General features: G+C 41.0%; 1 protein-coding gene across 1 annotated transcript in view; it reads left to right on the top strand.

Annotated features, from left to right (window-relative positions):
- The window catches only part of syndig1l (synapse differentiation inducing 1-like), a 34,819-nt gene extending 31,019 nt beyond the window's left edge, over positions 1 to 3,800 (top strand). Inside the window, exon 4 of the mRNA XM_071478885.1 lies at positions 815 to 3,800. Within this exon, the coding sequence (XP_071334986.1) occupies positions 815 to 973 (159 nt within the window). The 3' untranslated portion in view covers positions 974 to 3,800. The remainder of the gene's footprint in view (positions 1 to 814) is intronic.
- The last annotated feature ends 20,203 nt before the right edge of the window (positions 3,801 to 24,003 follow it).

The raw sequence follows: 24,003 nt of genomic DNA, 5'->3' as shown, positions 1-24,003 counted from the left end.
TTGTTTACATTGTCTCACTAATTAAGAGGCACTTGTGGAGATGCTGTATATATATTGTTGAACATGGAGCAGACTTTTGTCATTTCTGTCCAAAATAGTCACATGGCGTTCCTGACGAGCGCAGTCCAATAGTTGTTTCGATGAGATTTGTAGTTCAGATGGTTCACATTATAACCAGAGAAATTTTACTCGTTTTACACTGTGGTCTGTTACTCACAATACAGTAGTGTTTGAACAAAACTGTTACTTAAGCAGAACGGTTAACACCACAGAGGGGATCTATATGTGTCTACAGTGGGCTGTAAAAATGCACTATACCCTTAAATGCATGGTAACTAGGTCATGACGATGGAGTGGTTGCCTGGATAAAAGACATAAAAATCCTCCATGCAACAAGGCAGTGTAGATGCATTAAGAACCTCTATTTTACCTTTTTTGTTTTTGTTTTTGTTTTGTTTTTCTTCCAGTAGAGCAAAATTTGATTGAAATTATGATGAATCTTCTTTTCTTATGTGTCGTTTATCCTTCAGTGCAAGCAGCTGAGATGACCATAACGTCCAGTCCTTGACATTTTCACACTAATTGCCATTTTTCAGTCCTGCCATGCATGATGAGCTCTCCTGGGTGACTCTGAGCCACTTGGTCAATGGGCCCATCCTCCAACTCCATTCCTCTTCTTTTGCTCCACACTCCCACAGAAATAATAAACAGCGTCTGTAATTATGCTTCTTTTGAAAAATGGGTCGCCTTTTTACTCGAGGTGCCTCCAAACTGTGTCTGACTTTCCTCTTTTCTTACATTGCCTCTTTTCCAGACCACCAAGGCGGTGAACAAGGGTGACTTCCCATTGGCCAACATCGCCTCCCGACGGGCTTTGTTCCTCGCTGCCCTCTCCATCACTATAGGCACTGGTGTGTATGTGGGGGTGGTGGTAGCTCTCATTGCCTACCTTTCTAAACCAGGACGCATATAGCAGCCACACCTTCCCTCCACACACCTCCGGGGAGCCCAGGAAGAGAAAGACCCCCTCTGGGGAACAGCATTGCTCCTGCAGACGTTGAGGAAAGTTTTTGGGGATGTACAGTTTCTTCCCTCCACCTTCCTTCCTTTCCAGCCCTCTCTCCCCACAGGCCCTCTGTCAGCCAAGATTAGCCACAGTGACTGGAGAGAGGTCAAGCTTGAGGGTGAGAAGAGGGGGGATTTGGGGATAGACAAAGTTTTTTTCTGTTAAGACAGGGAGAGGGTTTGAGTAATGGAAGTATTCCATGTTGGAGCCCAGTTTGAATCCCATTGACTTAAACCCCTGTTGGCTTCATCTTCTTTTCGCTGGTTTTTAACTCTGAAGACCCCTACAGAAACTTTGAGGTGATAAGACTGAGACGATAACTCCTTGAGCTGAAGCAATTATTAAAGGGCCGAGGTTGAGGATGGTTAGAAATCAACACAAAATCACTCTTAAACAAACTCCATGTTATTGTTATTTGAGCTGCTGTTAAATTTGGAGCCGCTCTGTGGAGTCCTGTCACCTGTCATCTCAGTTTGCCAACCAGGACTGTCTGTAATAGACCGTGATCTGCCCTCATCAACTCCAGTTACCCGGGCTACATTTGTCTCTGGGCTGACTGCCTCACAATGGGAGATAAAAAATACATGACTATGTGCACAGTTTCTTAATTCATGACAAAGGAGGGCTTTCATCTCTGGAGAAACTTTAGGGAAAAAATACAGAACTACTGATAATAGTTTCCATCAATACAGAATAAAACTCTGAGAGGTTGAAAAAAATGATCACATACAGTCAGGAGCAGAGGCTTTTTTCGTTCTTACTGAACAATATGCACCGGCATGAATTACAAGAATCTCATTGGAGCCTTGTATTTTACCTCGGAGAAGGTGTCCATCCATTAAAGACGTGCCCTGAAGTCTAACAAAATCTGTTTCTGCCAGATATAGTTTGCCTACATTCATGCAAATGTGCTTTGTTTTTATGTTTGTCTTTTTTATGTTCCCTGCTGTCTAAAGGCACCTTGATTAATCTCACTTTGAAGAATGTGCATTTATAGCCTTTGAAGTAAAGCACAGATGTGAGGTGGCCAGATGGTCAGGAATTCAGGGGAAATGGCGTCCAGTGTCTCTCACAAAAAAAAAAACGAAAAAAAAAAAAAACGCTGCATCTGGCAACACGATGTGAAGTGAAGCATCAGCCATTCACCATCGGCATGGAGGTTATAAACCACGTAGATGATGTCATTAAAAGGCGGGCCTTACATCTCCTCCAGGGCTGCACATACAAACAAAGTGTCGCAGTCTGACAGCTTTGAATGTAGCTGTGATCAATTATTCTTTGCATGACTCTAGCTATGCCGGCGGTGTACTGCTACGCATGATTGATCGGATTTAGAGCTTGTTTTTGTCAGATCATAAAAAAACTTAAATTAAAATTGATCAGGCTGTGAAGGGGCTCATATTTTTTGCAATACTTTAACCCACATCTCTCTATCCAGCTATTAAAATAGAGAGCATTTCATAGTAATAGCGCATCAAGACCTTTCAGTTTGTTTCAAGAATTCTTACTCAAATCGGAAAACAAGACACTCAACAAACAATTCACTGACGCTCCTTGTATGAAGGGCTTATTAATTACTGAGGTTTTAGTTTTTGTTTTCTATATTGTAAATCATAAACCAGGCAGATGCTGGTTTAAAGCAGTTAAGCCTCAAGAGGTGACATTATATACTTAGTTTTCCCTGCACAGGTCCTACATTAGTCATACCTGACATTTATGGTGCACAGTTAGCTCCCCGTAATGGCTTTTTCTGAAGGAATGTGTATTCTCTGGAGCATAGCCCTAAAATAGCACAACCACATTAATTTCACTAATAAGCCACTTTTGGCGTCACTGGTTGCTGTCAGACCCTGCAAGTCAACAATCCATTTACACATCCTCGGCTCTGTGAACATTTTAAAATAAACATGCAAGTCAGTTGTGTTGTGCTAATGAAGAGTGAATATTGCCTGCATTCTCCATGAGGGGATGTTTCCAGTGTGTTTTGCTTTACAGGAATCTGCAGCTAAGACTTCAAACTTTTGTTTGAATTTTATTTTTGGCTGCCTGAATGAGTAAACAGTCAGACATCAGTCAGATAAAAAACCATGATAATGCTGATTGATTTCTAAGTGTTTGTTTGGGGCCCTAGGATTCACCTCATTGAGTTTCTGGTCATCTGAAGACCCAGTTATTACACATTATATGTTTTGCCTTATGACCTCTGACCCCTTATGAACACACATCCCAGTGGTAACTCATGAGCTACTGATCCCACGTCAGTGTATGCACACATCATGACCATCACTGTAACTATAATGAAATGTTTGCTTTCATCTCTTGGAGAAAGTTTTATTGCTGATAATGATGAACATGCTTTGTGTTATGTAGAGTGTCATTAAAATGATGTGTTTTTATCTGGCTTCTTTGGCAACCTGGTATTGTGCAGTGTGTTACAAAAGTATGTGGGTTTCAATGCAGTTGTTATTTCCTTCTCATTGTGACGAGCTGATGTACACATCCACGTGACAAAGACATTTGCTAAATGCATTCCTCAATGCCAGGGTGATAGTGCTCTCTTTGTGTCATGCTCTTAAGCCGAATTAAAGAAGATTACATTTTTTTATTACATTTATGTTTTGGGATTTTCTTTCCTAACTTGTATGAAGGAAAACTGTACATAGTGCAAATAAAAACATGTTCAAATGTAATGACAAATAAATCAGAAAGGAAGGATGGCCTTTCTCAAAAGCAACAATTGTTTTTTCTCTGTGGTGTATCTGAAAAATCCTCTCAAACCTGAGAGAACTGGCTGAGCAATTGAGATGCTTGAGTTGTCTTATAACAAAAGCAAACAGAGTCACTGAGTCATGGAGTGTAGGTGGTTTTGCTAGAGACAGACGGAGGAGCAGCTCTGAGGTTTGTAGTTGCAGTGTTCTCATAGCTGCGTGCAGGAAAGTACTTTTTTTTGTGGTGTCACTATCATGGTTATTGAACACAAATGCAGAGCTACACTCCACTCAACATTTCACACACTGAACAATGCAAGAACACATTTCACTCTGTGCCTTTGAATTATAGTGAACAGCAGCGATTATGTTTTCGTGTGTTTGATTGTCAGGTATGTGACTGAATAACTAAAACTGTGCTCGCACACATGCGTTGGAGGCTTTAACAGAGACACTTCTCCTTTACTTTGAATGGGGTGATGTCATGCATTGCCGAGCTGCACTGTGGTGCTGTTGATTTGCTCTGCTGGTATAAATTGAGAAAAGTTCAACTTTTCTAGCAGCAACGCAGATCTAATGTTAGTGCAGATGCTAGCTAGTCAAATCATATTCATGAAAATATCCCAAGAGAGCAGGGTGGATTCAGGTCCAGAGTTAATTTAATGTACTGAGACACAAACTGGAGAAATAAACCCTGAGGAGAGGTTGCTGAGGCAGTTGGTGAATCTGTATGTGTTTGGTTGTGCAGTTTATTTCCTGTGCATGTCTTGGCATTGCATAGACAACTAGCATAGCACATTAGCTACCCTTTCTACCAAATCAGCATTCATGACAAACAATATTCTGGTAACCTTCTTGAAATAATATATTATGGGGCCTTCAGCAGGGAACTACGATTGGTTGTTGATGCCATGAAAATTGTGCCTGTCAAGCTAATTTCAACTGTTAATTTAATGCCTTTAGCTGGCTAACCTTTTCAGCTGTAAATTCATTACTTTTAAGTATTTCAAGTGTTAATCAATATATTTTAACTAACAGTTTCAACTGTTTGTTCTGCAGTTGTTAATTACTGCAAACCTGGTTATCCCTAGCTTTGTGCTAACTAAGCTATTAAGTGTTAAGCTCTTTATTTAAATATACTTTAACTCATGTTACTTATAGCTCACTATTCCAACTGCTCCATTACTTTTAATGATGTGGTTCCTTTATTAATTTTGATAAATGTTTCAAAACTGTTTGTTGAGCACTTTTAGCGAACTGTTTCAACTATTTATTATTTGGCAACTTCAACCATTTTGACCATTTATTCATTGCTAAAAGTAGCCTAATGAAGGTTGAAATGTCAACTACCCTGGTTGCCTGCAATTATCAAGTATTCTTGATTTGCAATAAGTGGCGTTACAGCTGACTGGAAAGGCACTTTAGGCTCTTGCTTGTTGCTATTTAATTTTCATTCTTGATAAAAACGTGTATAATTAGCTGAGTACTTTCCACATACCCCCTTGTAATTGGGGTGCAATATCCTGGTTGAGCTACACCAGTGACTCGATCTTCACAAACTCATCCCATGAAGGAACTAAACTCTACATGCACATGAATCCCACTGTGTCAGAGCCGAGTTTGAGGTATTGTAGCTTTAACGTCGCTGGTTTGTGCCGGTGCCCATGCAACACCAGTGGGTGCGAATGCAGCAGCAGGGGAAGAGCTCTCATTACAGACGCGAGTAAGAAGTGAGTCACAAGCTGATGTCTTTGTTAGTGAACACACTGCACAACAATAGACAATGTTGATGCTTGCCTAGTCATCAGGGGTGAAAAATGCTCATATATATAGAGAGAGAGAGACAAATCAGTGAGTATGCTCCACTTTTCCTCCTCACTAGAATATGCTAAACAAGCAATGCTCAACACCAGACACAGGCAGATTGAATTAATAAGCACTGTAGATCAAAAGAAGACTGTTGTGTTTTCCAGCGTTCTGTGTGTTTGCCTGAACAAACAAGACAGTGAGCAGGAAAATATTTTGCTCATCCTCTAGTGTTGTCTGATTTCTGCAAGAGGGATTTTATATGCTCCCTTTAAAAATTATTTGTGAAGTTTTAAGTTCCTCAGGAAAAAGGCCCATTATTATCAAGTTACAAATAGACGCCCACAAATAGATATCCCACAAGCTTTCAATCATTTCAGGATAGATTAATTTTTTATTTGACTCATAAAAGCAGTGCTGGGCGTCCCGCAGTTACTCTCATCTATTGATGAGTCAGTTCTTACCATTTCAACAACCATTTTTTTCTTGCGTTAGTGGATCACGTCAAACATTATCGTGGGAGAGAAATTAACCTGGTTATGTTTTCTCACATGGTGTTTTTAACTGGAAACTACAACAGTACAGTGCAGTCTTTCTCTGCAAGTGCAGTTCTTGAGACTGGTTACTGTATTTCACTCAAGGATGGTGCAATACCCTGGAAACCTCCACTTCATGAGCTCTCACACTTGCCCACATGCGATAGAAACAGCAGGTCTGTGGAGTTACAGCTTCCACTTACATTATTCATATAGATTTGTAGAAAGGCTTCCACACTGTGGCACAATTTGTGCCTTAATTACAGCTTGCATGGCACATGTCCCTCACTGCCGTTTTTCTGAGTCTGATTCTTTTCTTAGCGACCACTGTTTTCAATGCAGTAAATATTCAATCCATTTTTTTCCTACAGCGGTGGAGATGACAGTCTTTTGAAACCAGAGGGAAAATACATAAATAAAAAGGACTGAATTTCATTGCGAATGTTATAGAACTTGTTTCAGAAACTCATGTTGTTATCCCGACCGGCAAAATGGAAGATCGGGGTAATACGTAGTGACCCAGAGGTTTCAAACTCCCCTTTAATGTTTTGGACATTTTTGTTTGGTGAGATAAAGTGTTTTCAAATCATCCTATGGGGATTTCATACCAGCGAGAAAGCTGAGGAAAATGGAAAATAAAAAGCAAGCGAGTAGCCTCCTCCCACAGAGGTCATTCTCAGTGATATTTCCTTACAGCTTTAACATGGGAAACAATGCAAATCATTTTTCAAATATCCATACTTGGATAACCTGTTGGCTTTGAGATGGTTTGTGCCGGTGCCTTTTTCATTGATTTGGTAAAATATGAAATAAATAAATAAAACAGAAAATATATGCTACTTCCAGGTTTATAATGGAATTGCCTGGAGCGTTACAAAGGTTTTTGGACAAATGTCAACCTCAGATAAAGAGCCTCATTTGGCTTATGTGACTCACACACTTCATAAAAATAGCACAATGAACAGGTGCTGGTGTTGATCATACATTGTGATTTTGTAATACAATGCTATTTGAAAAAAAGCATCTTAGAAGAACAGGCACAGCTTGAGAGAGGAATAAAGGCATGCAGATGTTACGTTATCTAAATGTTCTCATCTTGGATGGATGACAGGAGTAGCCAGGCCCCAGGCTGTGTGGGCTCCACTTCCAAAGCAGTCCCTAAGGCTACAGCCACAGATCACAAACGCATCCTGGTCATGAAAAAAACCCTTTGGTACAAAGTTATTCTCATCGCCTAACTGACTACTGTTATAGTGCTTTACCTATCCCTCCATATACAGTCTCTCCATATGGACAGGATATTCTATGCGGGTATATTTGCTTTTACCTTTCTCTTTCAATGAGGAGACCTGAATGAGAAGAATATAATTGTGTCTCTGCTGAATAACAGTGATGAGAAGACTGTGCTGTATGAGAAATCGCTGCAAATATCTGCAGACGTCTACAGACGGAAGAAATGTGCGTCAAAATGTTTACTATTTTGTTTTGCAGTAGTTAAGTGAATATTGTACAACTGTGGTGCTGGTTCTGCTTTTTACACCTCTAATTTAGATTTTAGGCATCAGAATAAATTATCCGGAAGCCAGTTTATTGTGAGACTGGCCTTTTGCTATTACATCATGGACAATAATTAACTTGTGGCATTTTGAATCAAGAGGAGGTGGATGAAAGAGCACTTGAATTAAATTGTGCAATTATTTGCACATGCTGACAGTCTGTTTCTCAGTGGAGGATCAGGATCATTGTTTACCTTGCAGCAGCAGTATCTTTTTGAAGGCTGTTATTGCAGCTGAGGAGCCTGCGAATAATGCTGGTCTGTCTAAGAACCTCCATTACAGAGAAAATACGCTCTTTTGATAAAAGTACAGCCCAAACCTGTTCCTCTGCTGCAGTTCTATCCATGACTCTGCACACCTCTCGAAGAGTGTTGGTGGTGCGTTTCAGGAAAGCCCTTTCAAATGCAGTGAAAGCAAGGGATTTCGCGTTTTCATATAACTCAGGCTTTTATCTTGCTTCTGCACTGGTCGGTTTGTCTGTAAGCAAGGGGTAGAAAGGGGGCGAGATGGAAGTAATTTTATGGATTCTGAAGCCGTCAGGAGAGAGCCAGATACCTCTGTAAACATTTATTTATCAACTCAAAAGCAAGCAGGGAAAGCAGAGTCAGCAACAGGGAAACATGAGATAGTACAGATGAATCTCTGTATGTGTACCTGTTCAGAGTTGGTCAGGGGAAGCAGCTGGACGGTTGAGTGGAACATATCTGGAATATAATATAAAGTAAAAAGCCGACCAAGCAGTCATCAGTGTGGATAGCAGAATCATGTTACATGTTATTCTATTCAGCTTATACGATGTTTGTGATGCCTTCATTTTATTTAAAGAAATAGTTTGACATTTTGACTTAGATGAGAAGATTGGGACCATTCTCACATCTGTAGGTAAATCTTAAACTACTGCCAGCTGCCGGTTAGCTTAGCTTAACACAAACACTGGGGAAAGCTCTGTCCAGTGTTACTAGCACCTTTAATTAACACTTTATAGCACATGTGTTTTAAGGGCCCCTCTTCTGCTTTGCACTGATTCAACAGACTATAACATGTTGGTTAATGATTTTTAGAGGCACTCGAAAATGGATTTTGTTACATTTGGATAGAGCCAATAGTTTCCTGTTCTTTATGCTAAGCTAAGATAACGAGCTACTTGCTGTAGCTTATTTTTTTCTGTACACACCAGACTGCTAATGTCAATAAATCTAAAGATGCTACAATACGTGAGTACAGATCTAAACATTGTTAGATAATTTATGTCTCAAATACAACTGATTAATATTCTGACACCGATGTTCACACACACAAAACCAAGAAAATCTGTTGCCTGCAGCAAAAGCACATCAGTTCGTGTTTTAGCAGAAGTAAAAACTAATCTCTTTTCTTCCACCATATTGGCTTTTGTATGTGTGTGTGTGTCTAATAAACATTTGCGCTCCAAGCAGAGTCACAACTGTCTATGAAATTTAAAAGCTGTCGTCCCCAGGACAAAGAAGAGCAGGGTGTGGATGAAATGTAATAAAATGGACCTGCTCAGAGTAGTACTGTGGGTGTTCGGTGACAGATGCTTTTTCCGGGGGAACTGCCTTCAAAGCTCCAATTTGTATTCCACATTGGTGATAAAAAGAACAGAATTTAGGCTCGTCCTTCGGTTGACAAAATTAATGCTTTTCATGCCAGCATGGGTGACAGACGCACCAGACTCGATGTGTCGCAAGTCAAATTAAAATGATTTTTCATTAACTGAAACATTAAAAAGGAATCACCACAGCAGTTAAAGGGGCTCAGGCCTTTCCCACTGGCAGAGGTGCAGCAGAGCTGCTGCTAATCAAAACCAGCAATTTGCCCCAAACAGTGATACACTGCGGGGGAAATATGGGCATCCATTGCTTTTATGGCTGTACAGTGCCAATATACACGTGTTAATTGAGAGCAATAATATGTCTACAAGGCAAAACTGACTTACGAATGTCAAGGTTGCAAGAATATGACTCCCGACTGAAAGAAGACAAGTCAATTATTTTGTTCCCTTTTCTTTTCTTTGCTTTCACATGTCTGCACATATATGTAGTCATTAAATGCCACTGTGGTGTGGGAGCCAATTAGATAAGAGATGGTGCGAGGTATTCTCATCTCTATAATAAAGTACTCGTAAAATGTTGCTAAATGGTAAGAATGATGACATGCAAAGCTCTCAAGTGATAAATCTGTCCACTACCCTATAGCTCCAGCCAGACAACTGCCGCTTTAATGATTCCTAAAAGATTACAGCATTTCAGACGAATGACATCTGGACCTCCTTGTCTTCAGTGTGCTCATACTTGATTGAGCTAACAGCATCTCAGCGGGAGTTTTATTACAGTTTCTCTCTGCAGACTAGATGAGACCTACAGCAGCATGCAGCTATAGGCAACATGATAACAGAGACAGTAACAGTTTGAATAATGCACCAGCCACCCACACGTATTTGCTGCTGTCATTATCTTTAACAATACACGCTGGCCCTGCTGGAATGTCCCTGCAGCCACCACTCACAACTTGTCCTCCTCTGCACCCGAGTCATAGTTTCTTCTGTCAAACATGAGTTTCCCCATGGTATTGGCCCACTCTATTATCTCAGCCTCAGTTGGAAAACCAGTACCAGTTTCTTCGGATTAGTTTCAGGTCTGAGATTTCTCTCTTTTATTTACCTTGGAGGTGCACTTGTCGTTCTCCCAGCTTACGACTCAGGAATCAAGAGATTGTTTGCAGGAGGCTGCACTTAACATTCTCAAATTTTCCAGTGTGGTTGTGAGCCTGGGTAATTGCTTCAGTCTCTTTTGTTAAAAAAAAAAAAAAAAAGGGACTCAAACAAAATAAAAATTTGAAGAATTTTCCACCTTGTCTGCAACAGCAAACTTCATTTCTAGTCCATCTTAATTTCTGGGAGACATGCTGTGCTGCAGGTTGGTGAGTGGTTTGTCACAGCTGAACCAGCTTTATTTATGTAGCTCTTACACTTATAGACTGCGTCACTGCATTGTGTTTGAGCTTGTAAGCACAGACAAAAGCCAACAACTCAATAGAGCTTACCAGGACAAATGCCGTTTCAGTGCCAGGAACGCACTCAGATCTCACAATGATGAGATAAAAGCTACCTACACAAGTTAATATGTGTAATCTGGGGGATGTCAGTGAGACTGTTTGGCCTTTAAGCAAAGCAAGACGTGAGTGGCAACGATCACCTTTAAAACGGGGACCGCTCACTCAGTTGTCTTGACCCCATGAATGGAGCAATCACTCCTCGGAAAGGTCGCAAGACAGAACACAACCTAGCCGTACATGTTGTTAATACCATCAGTGAGAGCGACATGAAACAATACGTGAGAAAGAAAAGGAGCACGATGCCCGGTGAACTATGTATACGAGATAAATAAGGACAAAGAGTGAAGGAAATGAAGACAAGATCGGGGCAGCCAAGGCCTCCTGACAGACAGGTAGTGATTTACTGCTGTCCTGCTGACTCTCACATTGTTGTCTCTGTCTCTAATTGACAGTCAATTATCTCCTGATGACAGCCCCAACCAATAGCGAGCCAGACTGCGTGAAGGCTTTGTTGACATCCCCAGGGCAGGGCCGAGTTTAAAGGGCTCAGCTCCAGTGACAAATCAATCCTGCTTGGCGACATCCTTCCTTTCCACCCACGAACCAGGGAAACAAGGCCATTGTAGACATGTCAGAGTGAAATCCAGGGAAGATACACACCTACACTGAGGAGGAAGAAAAAGGTGCTTTTAAATGAGTTAAAGAAGCTGATTGCAGGGTGGGTGATTGTGCATGATTATTATGTTTTACAAAAATGGATAATGATGATGACAAGGGGAAAGAGAATGGACGTACTCTTTCAGAAATGTCAGGTCATGCCGTGTTTGGAGGCGGACCATCCAGCCGTGTTGAGTGAGACTGGTAATGGACATTAACATAGCTGCAGGCTTTTTAAAATAAAAATAAACACCCTGTTAGAACCCATAGACACAGACAAAAAACACAGAAGAAGATCTGTAGAGAGCTACTAACTCTGTGGTTTTGAGCATGATGCATTAGCACACCAGTCTGTGGCAAATCAATTCTTAATTATGCTGCAGGTAAAGGAATCCAGCTGTTTGGGTCATTGTAGAAAAACTCTTATCCCAGGTCAAAGGGCGCCTGGGAAGCATGGTGGCAGCAGAATCGATGTATTGATGATGTTGCAGCAGCAGGACCAGAGCAGCACAAAACACGAAGACGCACATTAGGACTGCAAGCTATTAGGGAGACTTGGATGATTTGGACGAGCCCGAGAGTGTGTTGTTTTATGTGCTATGGCTCTTTTTGTGGTCCTTGAGACACAGCTCAAGGTCCCAATGTTTCCTTCAATCACAGCTGCTGTTGTAGATGGCTTCTTTATACAAGGTCTCATCTCCCATCACCGATGAAAACAGCTTGGTTAGGGTGTGTGCTTGGCCCGGTAATGAAAAGACATGCTGTGTGCTGCCAGGCAAAGAGAGCGGTTGCAAACACCCTCCCAACACCTGTCCAATCAGCCCACAAGACCCAGCCTTAAATGTTTTCCATCAGTGCTGCTGGTGTTCAGGAGCTCTGCGCTCACAGGGAAAACCCAGTAATTGGCTTCTGTTTGTTCCTGGCCTTATCAGTGTATTACTTTCATGGATAACTTGGAACTAATTAATCAGGGAATGGAGGGAGGGATGGGATTTGCCTTTCTCTTGCTCTCTTTCATTTTCTTTTCATTTTCTTTCAAACCCTAACTCATCTCACAGTGTTCAGAAAGCCCTTTTGGAACAGTTGGAATACAGATATGGACTCAGAGAAGTGGTGTAGATAAAGGCTTTGAGTATCTCCCGATTTAGGATGCTTTGTTTTTACATGCCTAATCGTATGTTTTTGTCTCCCACTGTCATCGCTTTTTTGTTTTTTGTTTATATGTGTCTGCGGCTGCCCTGAAGCATCTCACACTCATCTGAATGCAAAATAACTGAAAATCATTCAAAAGGGAAAAAAAATCACTCTGTGTTCAAATAATTGCTTTGATACAATCTAGGAATTTCATCTATTAATGCCCCAGGAAGTTCTTTAATGGAAACCGACTGAGTGTTGTTGAACAGTGATGCTGGAAACTGTGCTCTCCAGCACAGAATCCCATTGTCACACATATCTAATAAAGAGCAGCTTTACAACATCAGAAATGTACATAGCACGCCCTTGACAAGGGAGACATGATCACCCTTGGTGCTATATCATAATTCTTAAATGTCAACAAGCAGACGTGAGTGGCAGTACATTTCAGTTATTTCTTGTTATGTTATAGTAATATGTGATAAATTTGATAGTTACATGGTCAATCACCCTGGTTATCAGAGGCTATACAAAACCTTTGAAAACCTTATACTGTACATAATGTCCTGTGCATGTGTTTTATATTTTGAGACATAAGCCCAATAAAAGAAAGGCACTCTATAAACTATAGCACTGTACATGCACCAGATACATATGTCATACACCAACGCATGAGATCAAAATGTGCTTTGAGGCGACATCAACACTGATAACTTTTAGTTTTAAAATGCATCACTTTCGCTACATTTCTGCCTGGCCTCCGCACAACAGCAGGGTTTTCGAGAACAGAGACTATTGGAAACGCTGCTAGCCCTGTTTTAGCTTGAAAACTCAGGGGTTGTGTTTTAGTCTGGATGGGCATACGTGCAGGAAATGACGATTCAGACACTTATATTCGCTCCAGATTCTGTCTTATCAGAGACAACGTGCACTTCCCTGATTCCGCTCTCCCATCACATGGCCCCTTTCTGAAAAAAAAAAACAACTCCCAATCTATATTTATGCCCCTATGACTGCCTCACACTCGTGTTGCTTTCAGTAACAGTTCCGCCTCATTGTCAGTCCCAGGAAAAACATCTCTGGTCTTACCTTTAGTATTTGTGCAGAGTAGATAAGCTGCTCCCTGTTTACACTAGCATGCACACGCCCAGTATACGTGAATGGTGTGTGGCAATGAATATTAATGAACAACCAAAACGAATTCCAACATCCGTCCTGTGACCACAGCCTCTGCAGGCTTCACCGCTGCAGAAACTTATACTTGGTCATACATGATCCTGCAGTGCTGACAGCTTAATGTCCGCAGTGCCACTACTGAGCATGGACCCTCAGAAAATCCATAAAATTCTGATCGTGATAAATAACAGAGCAAGATAAAGACCAAACCGCCGCCATGTAGATGCGTCCTATCACTGTTTCGCTGAAAAGAGCCTCTAAAGTTGCCATCCTCTTGGCATGAAGCCCTTCCCCCTGGCTACGTAAAGCCTTCACGTAGCCAGTGTGTGAGCTGTTGTTTGCACAGTGTCTTGCCCACAAGCTCCTTCGCCATAAAAGATGAACAGCTGCTGTGAGCTTCCACATAACATGCCAGAATACACAAAAGACACAAGTGATGCAGAGAAAAGACATTGAGCTGCACCATCTCAGACCTAAAATAACAGCCTTAGGCTAAAAGGTTGGATTTGACCTGTTTGTACCCCTAGAGCAAATAAACCACAAGCAAACCAATAAGGATCATAAATATTGCTCACATAGTTTCTTGAGGTCATAATAAGCAATAGGGCCACCTTACAGTTATAGAGGACATAGGCCCATGAAGGAGCATTGGGAGCATTATTACGAGTGATAAACATACATAAGCTGTGGCAGTTCCCCTTGTTCAGCCTCAAGCCATAAGAGATCCAGTGCTGAGCAAAATTCTATAAATTAACTAGCGTCCAATGAAGGCAGAGTCAGCCAGCTTCATCCTCCAACTGATGGTGGAAAAGGCTGCAAAGAGGAAGAAATCACATGCTAGGTTTACTGCTCAAGCAGTGAAACCTGCATCATTATGCATGAACAGACATGACAAGGTAGGAGAGTATAATCATGGGATTTGTTGACGATAAAATTCTTCAACGGGTTATAGGAGTAATTGCTAAACTGGCAGGTAGTGTGACGAGATTACCTGTCACAATGAATTTCTAGCTGCATTTTTGGTGTTGATTTTACGTTATGTCAATGATCATGCTATATTTAAAAAAAAAATGCATTTCATATTATATATATGAATGAATTCAGTGGTTAAATACAGTGATGCTGTAGGCTACTGGCAAAAAAGCCAGGCATATATTTCTTAGAAATGTGAATCTAATGTCATTACCAAATGATTGCATTTGAGTATTCTCTCATGCTTCATTATCAAGAGGGAATTCAAGCCTTACGGATGTCTTCTATTATTTAAGAAACAGCAGGGAAGATATTTGGGGTGTAAAGCACTCTGACACATTTCTTTGGTGCTGAAATGTATCCTTATGCTTCTCCCTAGCATGAAGCACTTTCACTACAAATCTATCATTTGAGGAGCAGCCCATGGGAGATCCGCCTTGTCATTTCTTTTTTTTTTCCCTTTTCTCTCTCTCTCTTCAGCCTCGGAGTGTGGGAGGAGTGCAGGAGGGCCTCGCATTAATGCCTCGTGCTTTCAAATGGAAGCCCAATCGACTGGGGATGTGTGTTCATTTCATTTGCTTGATATCTAACTCAGTAGGAGGGATGCAAAGTGCGAGGATTAGCAGGCAGACAGACACACAGCATGGAGGTTTGTCTGCCTCTGTTGACTCTGTAGGATCCCAGTAGACTCTGTGCACACATACATACATGGGGGCCAGAGGGTAGAGATGAGGAGGCTGTTGATGTTAGAAAACATATACATGTCGATAAAAGGCCAACACTCGCTTGCACACACAGATAAATATTAATAAGTGCTCATATATATTTTCCCCTGTGTGCAGACACACATTGCATTTCATACTGCCATTATAATAGGCTCCCTTAATTTTAGAAGAAGCACAGTGTCACATTTTCCGTGCCCTCCCTAATAGTAAATGGATTGGAATAGAAGCTTCAGAAAAGCAGATTGACTCCCACCTACATGAAGCTCAGTAATAACTCCCACAAAGACTGTGTGCGCTGCGTTGAAAGCTCAGAATTAAACATACATCATAACAGCATTTGTTTGATGGGTGGAATGGTTCATAAATATTTTATATGTTTAAGCTCATGTTGTTGATTGCATGCTGCTCTGCTTTATCTTATGTGATAATAAACTGAGTATTCTTTGGGTTTTGAGCTGTTGGTCAACAAAACAAGTGACTAGAACACATCCTCATAAGAAAGAATGAAATTTCCAGCAGATTAATTTATAATGGAAGTTATTGTTAATTGCAGCCCTAATTGCAATGCACATTTATTGACACATTTATTAATATATAACAACATTCACTTTAACATTTAAAGCTCTGCTAATCAATATTGTTTATAATAACAATGACTAATGTGAAAGGTGTTGCCCATAGTGATGAACAGACAGAGAATTATGACCTAACACTACACAGCTCCAAATGAATAATAATATTGCTCTGTATTTGGTTTATGTAGATAGGCAACTGTTTTCCAACACATTTGTCAATCAATAGAAGTGTATGTCACTGTGTATTCACAGCTTAATTCGGCATCAAATATTTCATTTCAGTTAAAATGTTTGTTTATTTAGACACTGAGACTACGTCCACACTATTACGTTTTAGTTTTAAACAGTGTTTGAAAATGAAAACAGTCTCCAACAGTCTCCAACCGACGACCGTGTTAGCTCTGTATCAGAAATGATCTGCGTCCATACTATCACACCTGAAAACCCATCTGTTTTGCTTGTCCAGACTACAACACAATGCTGGAGTTTTCAAGCTAAAACAACAGAACAGGAGGCAAAAATGTAGCTAAAGAGATGCATTTTAAAACAAAAACGTAGTAGTGTGGACGTAGCCTGAAACAGATGTGTATCTGTTTTTATAGGTAGATGTTATTTTTCAGTGTGGATTGCATTCAAGTCGCCAGCATATTACACAACAAATGCAAAAATTGTAAAAGCATGTACAGTATATAAGGACCTATCTTAACGTATGCTATTTCACTAACATATGTTTTGTACATAACATGCTGTGATGTAAATGCAGAGAAAGGAGAAATTTTCATATAATTTTACCACTGACTGCCCTTTCATAGCCAATCTCTGCTTATATCAGTGTGTGTCTTTGTAAGAGTGCAGCCATATTTTTACCTCGCACGTGTGTGTGTGTGTGTGTGTGTGTGTGTGTGTGTGTGTGTGTGAGGAGTGCAGCTGTGATTTTGTGTGATCCATGTGGGTGCAGGTGGCTCATATTGGCTGGCTTTGCGTGTGTGTGCTATGTATGTGTGTGTGTGTGTGTGTGTGTGTGTGTGTGTGTGTGTGTGTGTGTGTGTGTGTGTGTGTGTGTGTGTGAGCCTGTGATCCTGAGCACAGCTGTGATATGGCAATATACTCAGCATCAAGTTCAGCTCAGGCTATTCATACATCATCCCCGCAGTTGGAAGATCCTAGAGTCATTTGTGAAGATGCGCTCTGGTAACCAGCTCATCCTCAGAGCCACTTGTCATCTGTGCACTCTGCAACACTGAAATGCTGCCTCTAGGGCCCTTTAGAATTAAAAGAGCAACAATTTTCTGCAACACCTTCACAAAAAAAGCACACATTTTAATCTCTTTATGGATGTGTTATTGGATTTTACTTGTCCACTCACAATCCTTTCATTATTCTTCAATTTATTAAAAGTTCAATCGATTGCTTGTTTTTTTTTGTTTTGTTTTGTTTTTTTGCAGTGTATATGTACGGTTATAGGTGTGACTGTATACATGTGTGCTTGAATTTGTGCATGCACTGTCAGTCAGTAAGTGTAAGTGTTTGTGAAGCCGTGTGATTGTGTGGGTGGTTGTGTTTTTCCGGGCTAAGATGAAAAGCTTTGAGATGAGAAGAACAAACCCTTTATTATTTTCTCACAGAGATTTATGTGCAATCTTCCACTGTGGCTCAGCGGGCCCTGATAACGGAAGCCAGTAATCTCAGCCATGGATTTAGTGCCAGAGTCAGAGGGTCAACAACCTCTCCATCCATTCACAGAACTCTCAACATGTGATGGAAAACCTAGACCGTAGCAGGACACTGCAAATCTCAGCCATATTGTTTCTGTCTGTCAGTACTGACAGCTGTCATGTAAGCACCTTAAATGAGATTTAGACAAACTGCAGCGCCACAGCTGCCAACTAGTTCACACTGTCTCTTCACTTTCCTCAGTTTATAAAAGACATGTTTATTGACAGGGATGGACTGGTAAAATTCTACTGATGGCTACTGCAAAGATTTTTGAAAAGCATGAAATCATTTCCTGTAATCAACAAACTTTAATACAATGAGTGCTGACAAGGTTGTTTCAGAATGAATGCATGTCTCATATAATCAGCAGTCTGAATCACTTTTCAGTGAATGAATGCTAATTTCAGGTTGGCACAATTTCCTCAGATCATCCGCATATATAAAAAAGAGATGGTTAACAGAGGAAAATTATTTCCTGATTATAAAAGACAAGAACAAGGCCACACACATGGCCTCCAATCTGAACACAATTTACCATCTATTCAAACTTTTTGAGCATCTCTTTTAAAATTGTTAAAAGCATGAAGAGGAATTTCATTTATGATAATATAAATAAAGACTCCCCCTAGTATTACCTGCAGTAAATAAGTTTCGACTTACATGTCCTAATTCTGATTATTCAGCACAGCTCTCTGAACACTCCTCCAGTCATATACTTTGAAAGCCACTGGGACAGTTACTGAGACACATTGACACGAAAATGTAATTATAATGTCATTAAACGATAATTAAAAACGCGGCCATCATAATCCCAGCGGGGCTGCTAGCTCCACATTTGCCATTGGCACAGCCAGCTCAGTGGTCTACGGGGTCTGTGAGGCACAGGCATGCACTGATACCACATCCACACACAAATCCACACATTCAACATGGTATTTAACTATCCATACCAGACTGCTGCTCACATATATGGTTCAAGTATGATAGACTTTTTAAATGAAGTCACGGAGTTTGAGTTCATAACAAATGACCACAGCAATATTTATATGTACATGAAAATAAACATCTGAACCAGCAAATAAATACCCGCAGGTGATCCTGGCAATGTGTGAAGTGAAACATTAAAGAGCTAGAAAAAATATTTTCTCACTATGAGAAATGGCTGGTTGGAAAAAAACATGATAACACATCCCAGATAGCAAGATGAAACTTCTGGCCCAACACATACCTGGGTCCTCAGTTTGCATCTGGCCCATATAAGTGAAAATTTGGGCAGAGTCTGTTGGATTTATTTTGCTATCTGGGATATATCGCACACAAACCAGAGTTGGTATATTTCAATCAGAATGTGATCAGAGGTGATTGGTTGTCAGCATTGTCAATCAAGCCTAATCAAACGTCACCCACACTGTCCTGGTGAAGCAGGTTAGCTGAGTTTTTATCCATGCTAGCAGTGTGGGTCAAGGCGCAGCGATGTTGGTCTGTTGATTGGTCCACCACTTTGGTCCAGACTGAAATATCTCAGTTTGACTGATTGTCATGACTTTCGTGATCCCAAATGAGATTTGTTGTTTTAACTATTGGATGACTTGCTCATGTCCTCTTCTGGATGATCTGTATTCACATTGGTGATCCCTTAACTCTTCATCTACAACCATCATTAGTTCAAAATTTTAACTTTCAACTTCCACTTCCAATACTTTGGATTATGACTAAATAATAACACAACTAATAACAGTCCCATCAACCTATATTTAGTGCTAATTAGCAAATGTTAGCAAACTAAATTAAGATGGTTAACATGGTTATACCTGGCAGAATGTTAACATTTGTCATTGTGAGCATGTTAACATGGTGAGGTTAGCATTTAGCTTAAAGCTGAGCCTAGTATAGTGTTGAGCCCCTTTTACACTGGTCAAAAAACCCACTAAGATCCCATGATATTGGGCCATTGTCAGCAGTGGAAAACGGTACAATCGGCATTCACTCCCAGGTCAAATGACTCTGCAGTAGTCGCAGGTATTTATCTACAGCTCCAATCATCAGGTGAAGACACTAATTTTCACCCCTTTCTCTGTGCTGGGATGTCTTTCAGAGCACAAACTGTTAACAGACCTGTCACCTGCCTTCTGCAGTGCCATTAAACCAGAAACACAGCGGCTACATTGTGCTCAGGCGATGAACGAGTGCGCGTCACTCTCAAAATAAGTTTAAAAACACACAGTCACCAACCGAAGCATCTCTTATGGATGCTCTGAAACACAAGAGCACCAACCCATGATGAGAGCGAAGAAATATGTTTTATCAGTCTGCACGGCAGCTAGCAGCTCACTCTTTCTCCCCTGCACCTGCGTCTGTGTGCTTTGTAATTGCATGTGATGACATTGCTCCCTGCAGTTGTGCGTGTCCTCTCCGAACAGAAAGGCCAACGCAGCTGGCAGTGTAAAAAGTAAATTGCCTTTTTAGTGGGTTTACTCGCGTTTTAAAAAATCTGCCTATATACGCTAATTTTGGTGTAAAAGGGGTATTACAGAGCTGCTCACATGGCTGTATACTCTCTGTAGACTGTTCAACTCTTAATACAAAAGATTTTAAACAGCAACATTTTTAACAACAAATGTTAACAAGAAAATTTAAGATATTAAATCAAGTTCTAAGGGGCTTCAACTCACATCTCATATTCCATAACAATGCTGATGTATCCTGAGCCTAAATAGAGCAGAGGTTCTTCTTGTCAGGGCAAGACCTTGCTGCCAAAATCTACTATAAGGTCACAGAAATCCTTTAATCAGACTGTAGTAAACATGCAGTAATCCTGTCTTTATTACAGAGACCCATGTTTACCTTTTTTTTTTAAGGGCTCACATTAAAGGAAGGTTGGAGAGCTGGTTTGGGTATTGTTTGTTGACCCACTCACAGACTCCTCAAACAGGGGGTTTATGCTGGGTCTGTACATCAGTCTATAATTTTTATTACTTATTCTGCTTTTTTATGTGCAGTGGGTCCATTTGGATTGCTCTAGAAGTTGAACCTCAGACATGTTACTTCTTTGATGAAAATGAGAGAAAACCAGTTCAGCCAGGGAGGAGGCAATTCTCCCTCAATGCTTCTCTCACACTGATTCAGCAGCAGCAGTTTGAAAGCTTGCCTAACAACAGTGTTGACAGAGGTGTGGAAACCCAAAGCAGTGGAGAGTGAAAGTATATGAAACGCTAAAGGATCAAGTTGTTCCTGGTTTTAATGACTCATACAGATCAGCTCAGACATAAGCTGATAATACAGAGGAAAATGTGTTATACCAAGGTACAGTATCAAAATCCTTGTTGTCTTTCCAAGGACAGGTCTAGCAAACAGGTCTGTCATGTGTGCTCGTTAGCCAAAAGCCATGAACTGTCTCATTACTGCATTAAGTTTTACAACAGAAATGTTATGCACGGACTAGTTTGTCTGCTTGGCTCAATTACTGACTTTTTTTGGACTCTGTGCGATGATGTGTCTGCAGCCAAGCTTTGAGTTATTGTGGAAGGTAATCCTTTCAACTCAGTTGTGAGACATTTTTTGTCTGGGTAATTGCCACGAGAGAGTGCCACACATATGGGCACAAGCTGAGAGAGGACAGAAATGTGTAGAGGCACTGTGTAGCTCAGCTGGGATTGAGCGTAGCTTGTGCCATAACATCAAGTCACTGCCACTTACCTGCTCTATTGACTGTTAAACAACAGATCACAATAACAGTGGACCTTGGAGTAGGGAACAGCTCATGGTCTGCCCATTCGGTAATAAACAGCATCTGCCTCATTTCACACTCTTTAGGTCATTCTCCTGGCCCCTATAGTTGCCAATGCTGTGTTTGAAGCGGCTGTGGCTCTGGAGGTAGAGCGGTTCATCCACTAATCGGAAGGTCGGTGGTTCGATCCCCTCCAGTCTGCATGTTGAAGTGTCCTTGGGCAAGATGCTGAACCACAAACTGTATCACTGGTGTGTGTGTGTCATAGAAAAAGTGCTGAGTGAATGTACCTTGAAGTGTAAAGTGCTTTCAGTTGTCGATAAGACGAGAAAAGCATTGTTTAAGTGCAGTCCAAGTGCATCATAATTGTCTTATTGGTTTGATATGATACTTTTTACCTTTTCAAAATAGTGAAATGGTACAGAGGTGATTTAAAACCAGCTTGTTTTTATATTAGACCTTCAATAACCAATTTTTGACCATTTGTGGCAGTGGTAATGGATTATAAACACAACACTGCCATCACCTCATTATGTTTATATAGCAAAGTCGGTAGAAGTTGCATTCAGCAAACAGGAGCAGCATTAAGGCTCATTTGATCAGATTTCTGTGAATTATGCAGGTTCCTTTGGTCTCCACCAACTCCTGAGGTAAGTAACATGCTCTTCAGCTCCTAAATACTCCCCTATGTTTACCAGCTAGTTGCTAACTCTGTCTGTCTGTTATTTAGTGCTGGGCAGGTAACATACAACTGGTTTTCAGAGCTTTTTGCTGAGAACAGTTACTGGCTGGCTGAAAACAACACTGTGCAAGTGAACTGAAAACAGCCTGAAAACCAAAACAATGGGTTAAAAGATGCTGTAAAGCTCCATAGAGCTGAGGTCAACTGCAGAGTAAAGGGACATATTTTATACTGAACGTGGCTTCTCCCGCTATATCTATAATGTAAAATAATGCAAAAAACTGACCCTAGAACTGCCATAAATAATCCAGTCACACCAATGATAACCAATGTTAAAACTTTTGTCACTGTTTTTAAAGTTTTGTTCATATACAGTGTGCTCTGGTTGACCCTGTAGCCTCGGTGAACTCCTGAATGTACAGTGAACCAGCCTGTAGCACAGGACTGGATTTGAAAGTACAATAGCTCAGCTCAGACCATTATACAAGTCTTTGTACGATTATTAGGTTTTGTGGCACCTGTCTACGCTGACAAGTACACACACACACACACACACACACACACACACACTCATAAAAATGCAAGTTTCTCCTCCCTCACTTCTCTCTCATAAAATACAGACTTCTGCTGCGGGAGTAGTTGAAATTTCTAGACTCCACAAGTGGCTGCAGAGGGCATCATCACACGAACATGATGGATGTGTGCAAGTATAACACAGGCAAATGGAAAAGTAAACATCCGCGGGTGGTGAGAGTATTAGAGGAGATTATACAGGTGGCGAGCTGTGGGGCTGCCCTAGCCCCTTTAGCATCGATACCATCCTGGCTCTAGAGCAGAGGCAGCGTGCTGCTCATAAGCCCTGCTTCTGGGGCCCCTCACCCCACTCCAGATGTGTGGCTCCGCTAAGCTCGCCTACATCCAGCGAGGGGTGGTAGAGGCTTAGCATCCCACTTTTAATGCTGGAAATAGGGGGTTGCATGTGTGGCAGCAGGATCATAAAATTAAAGCTGTGTGTTTATCTCACATTTCATCATGTGTCCCTGATGGGAAATACACTTTCACTGTTGAGGCTTATAAACTATCTGTGTGAAATTTGGGGCAGCTAAACTTTCTACAGCTTTTCCTCAACCCTGCTTGGTTTCTTGTATAGAACTGTGCCATCAGATGAACACCAAATGTCACGTGAGCATTTTGACAATCTGTGCATCGCCATAGCTGAAAGCAGCTTGATATATTGACTTGTCTATGTCAAAACAATGACACTAATTATTGAGCAAGAGTCATCTTTAATAATGCCCTCATTGCTTATGCAGTGCTGCTATTCTCCACTGCCATTCAAATACATTCACACAAAGGAGGGAGGAAATAGGGACAGGAAGGTCTTCAATTTTCAAGATTTCAGTGTGTGTAGATTGATTGCCAATTAGACAGGCAGACAGCACTTTCTTGGTTTAGGTTTAGGGATAGGTATTGATGCCCCAGGCCCTCTCACTGTGCCTTGGTCTCAGATTTTTGATAGGGTGCATGTGTGTCTACTATGAGGGCGTAGAAATGAACCGTTCTCTTATTTGCACCCCTCTGTTCTTTCAGAGGGAGCTGCTTTCTGAATGCTAAACAGTGTTGCTATATCTTCAAAAGGCGACAGTGGATTGATCCCCTTGAGCAACAGAGGACTTTTCCATCAAATCTGGGATCAGTTTACCTCCATTCCCCACCCAGCACCCACCACCTGAGAGTGAAGACGAAGACCTAATTTCAGATCACAATCCAGACTCTTGGGGCGTTTACTTTTGTCCAGTTCTTTAGAAGTCACAGGCACACGAAAGAATGCATATCTCTCTCTTTCATATTCCTCCATTGAACTATCATTAAAGCGGGAAACAGATACATAC

The sequence above is a fragment of the Trachinotus anak genome, unplaced genomic scaffold (genome assembly GCF_046630095.1).
Source record: "Trachinotus anak isolate AG129_WGS33_773 ecotype Australia unplaced genomic scaffold, CSIRO_AGI_Tana_v1 ptg000005l, whole genome shotgun sequence".
Classification (NCBI taxonomy): Eukaryota; Metazoa; Chordata; class Actinopteri; order Carangiformes; family Carangidae; genus Trachinotus; species Trachinotus anak.
The sequence above is the reverse complement of the archived record's forward strand: the minus strand, read 5'-3'. Positions and strand labels throughout refer to the sequence as shown.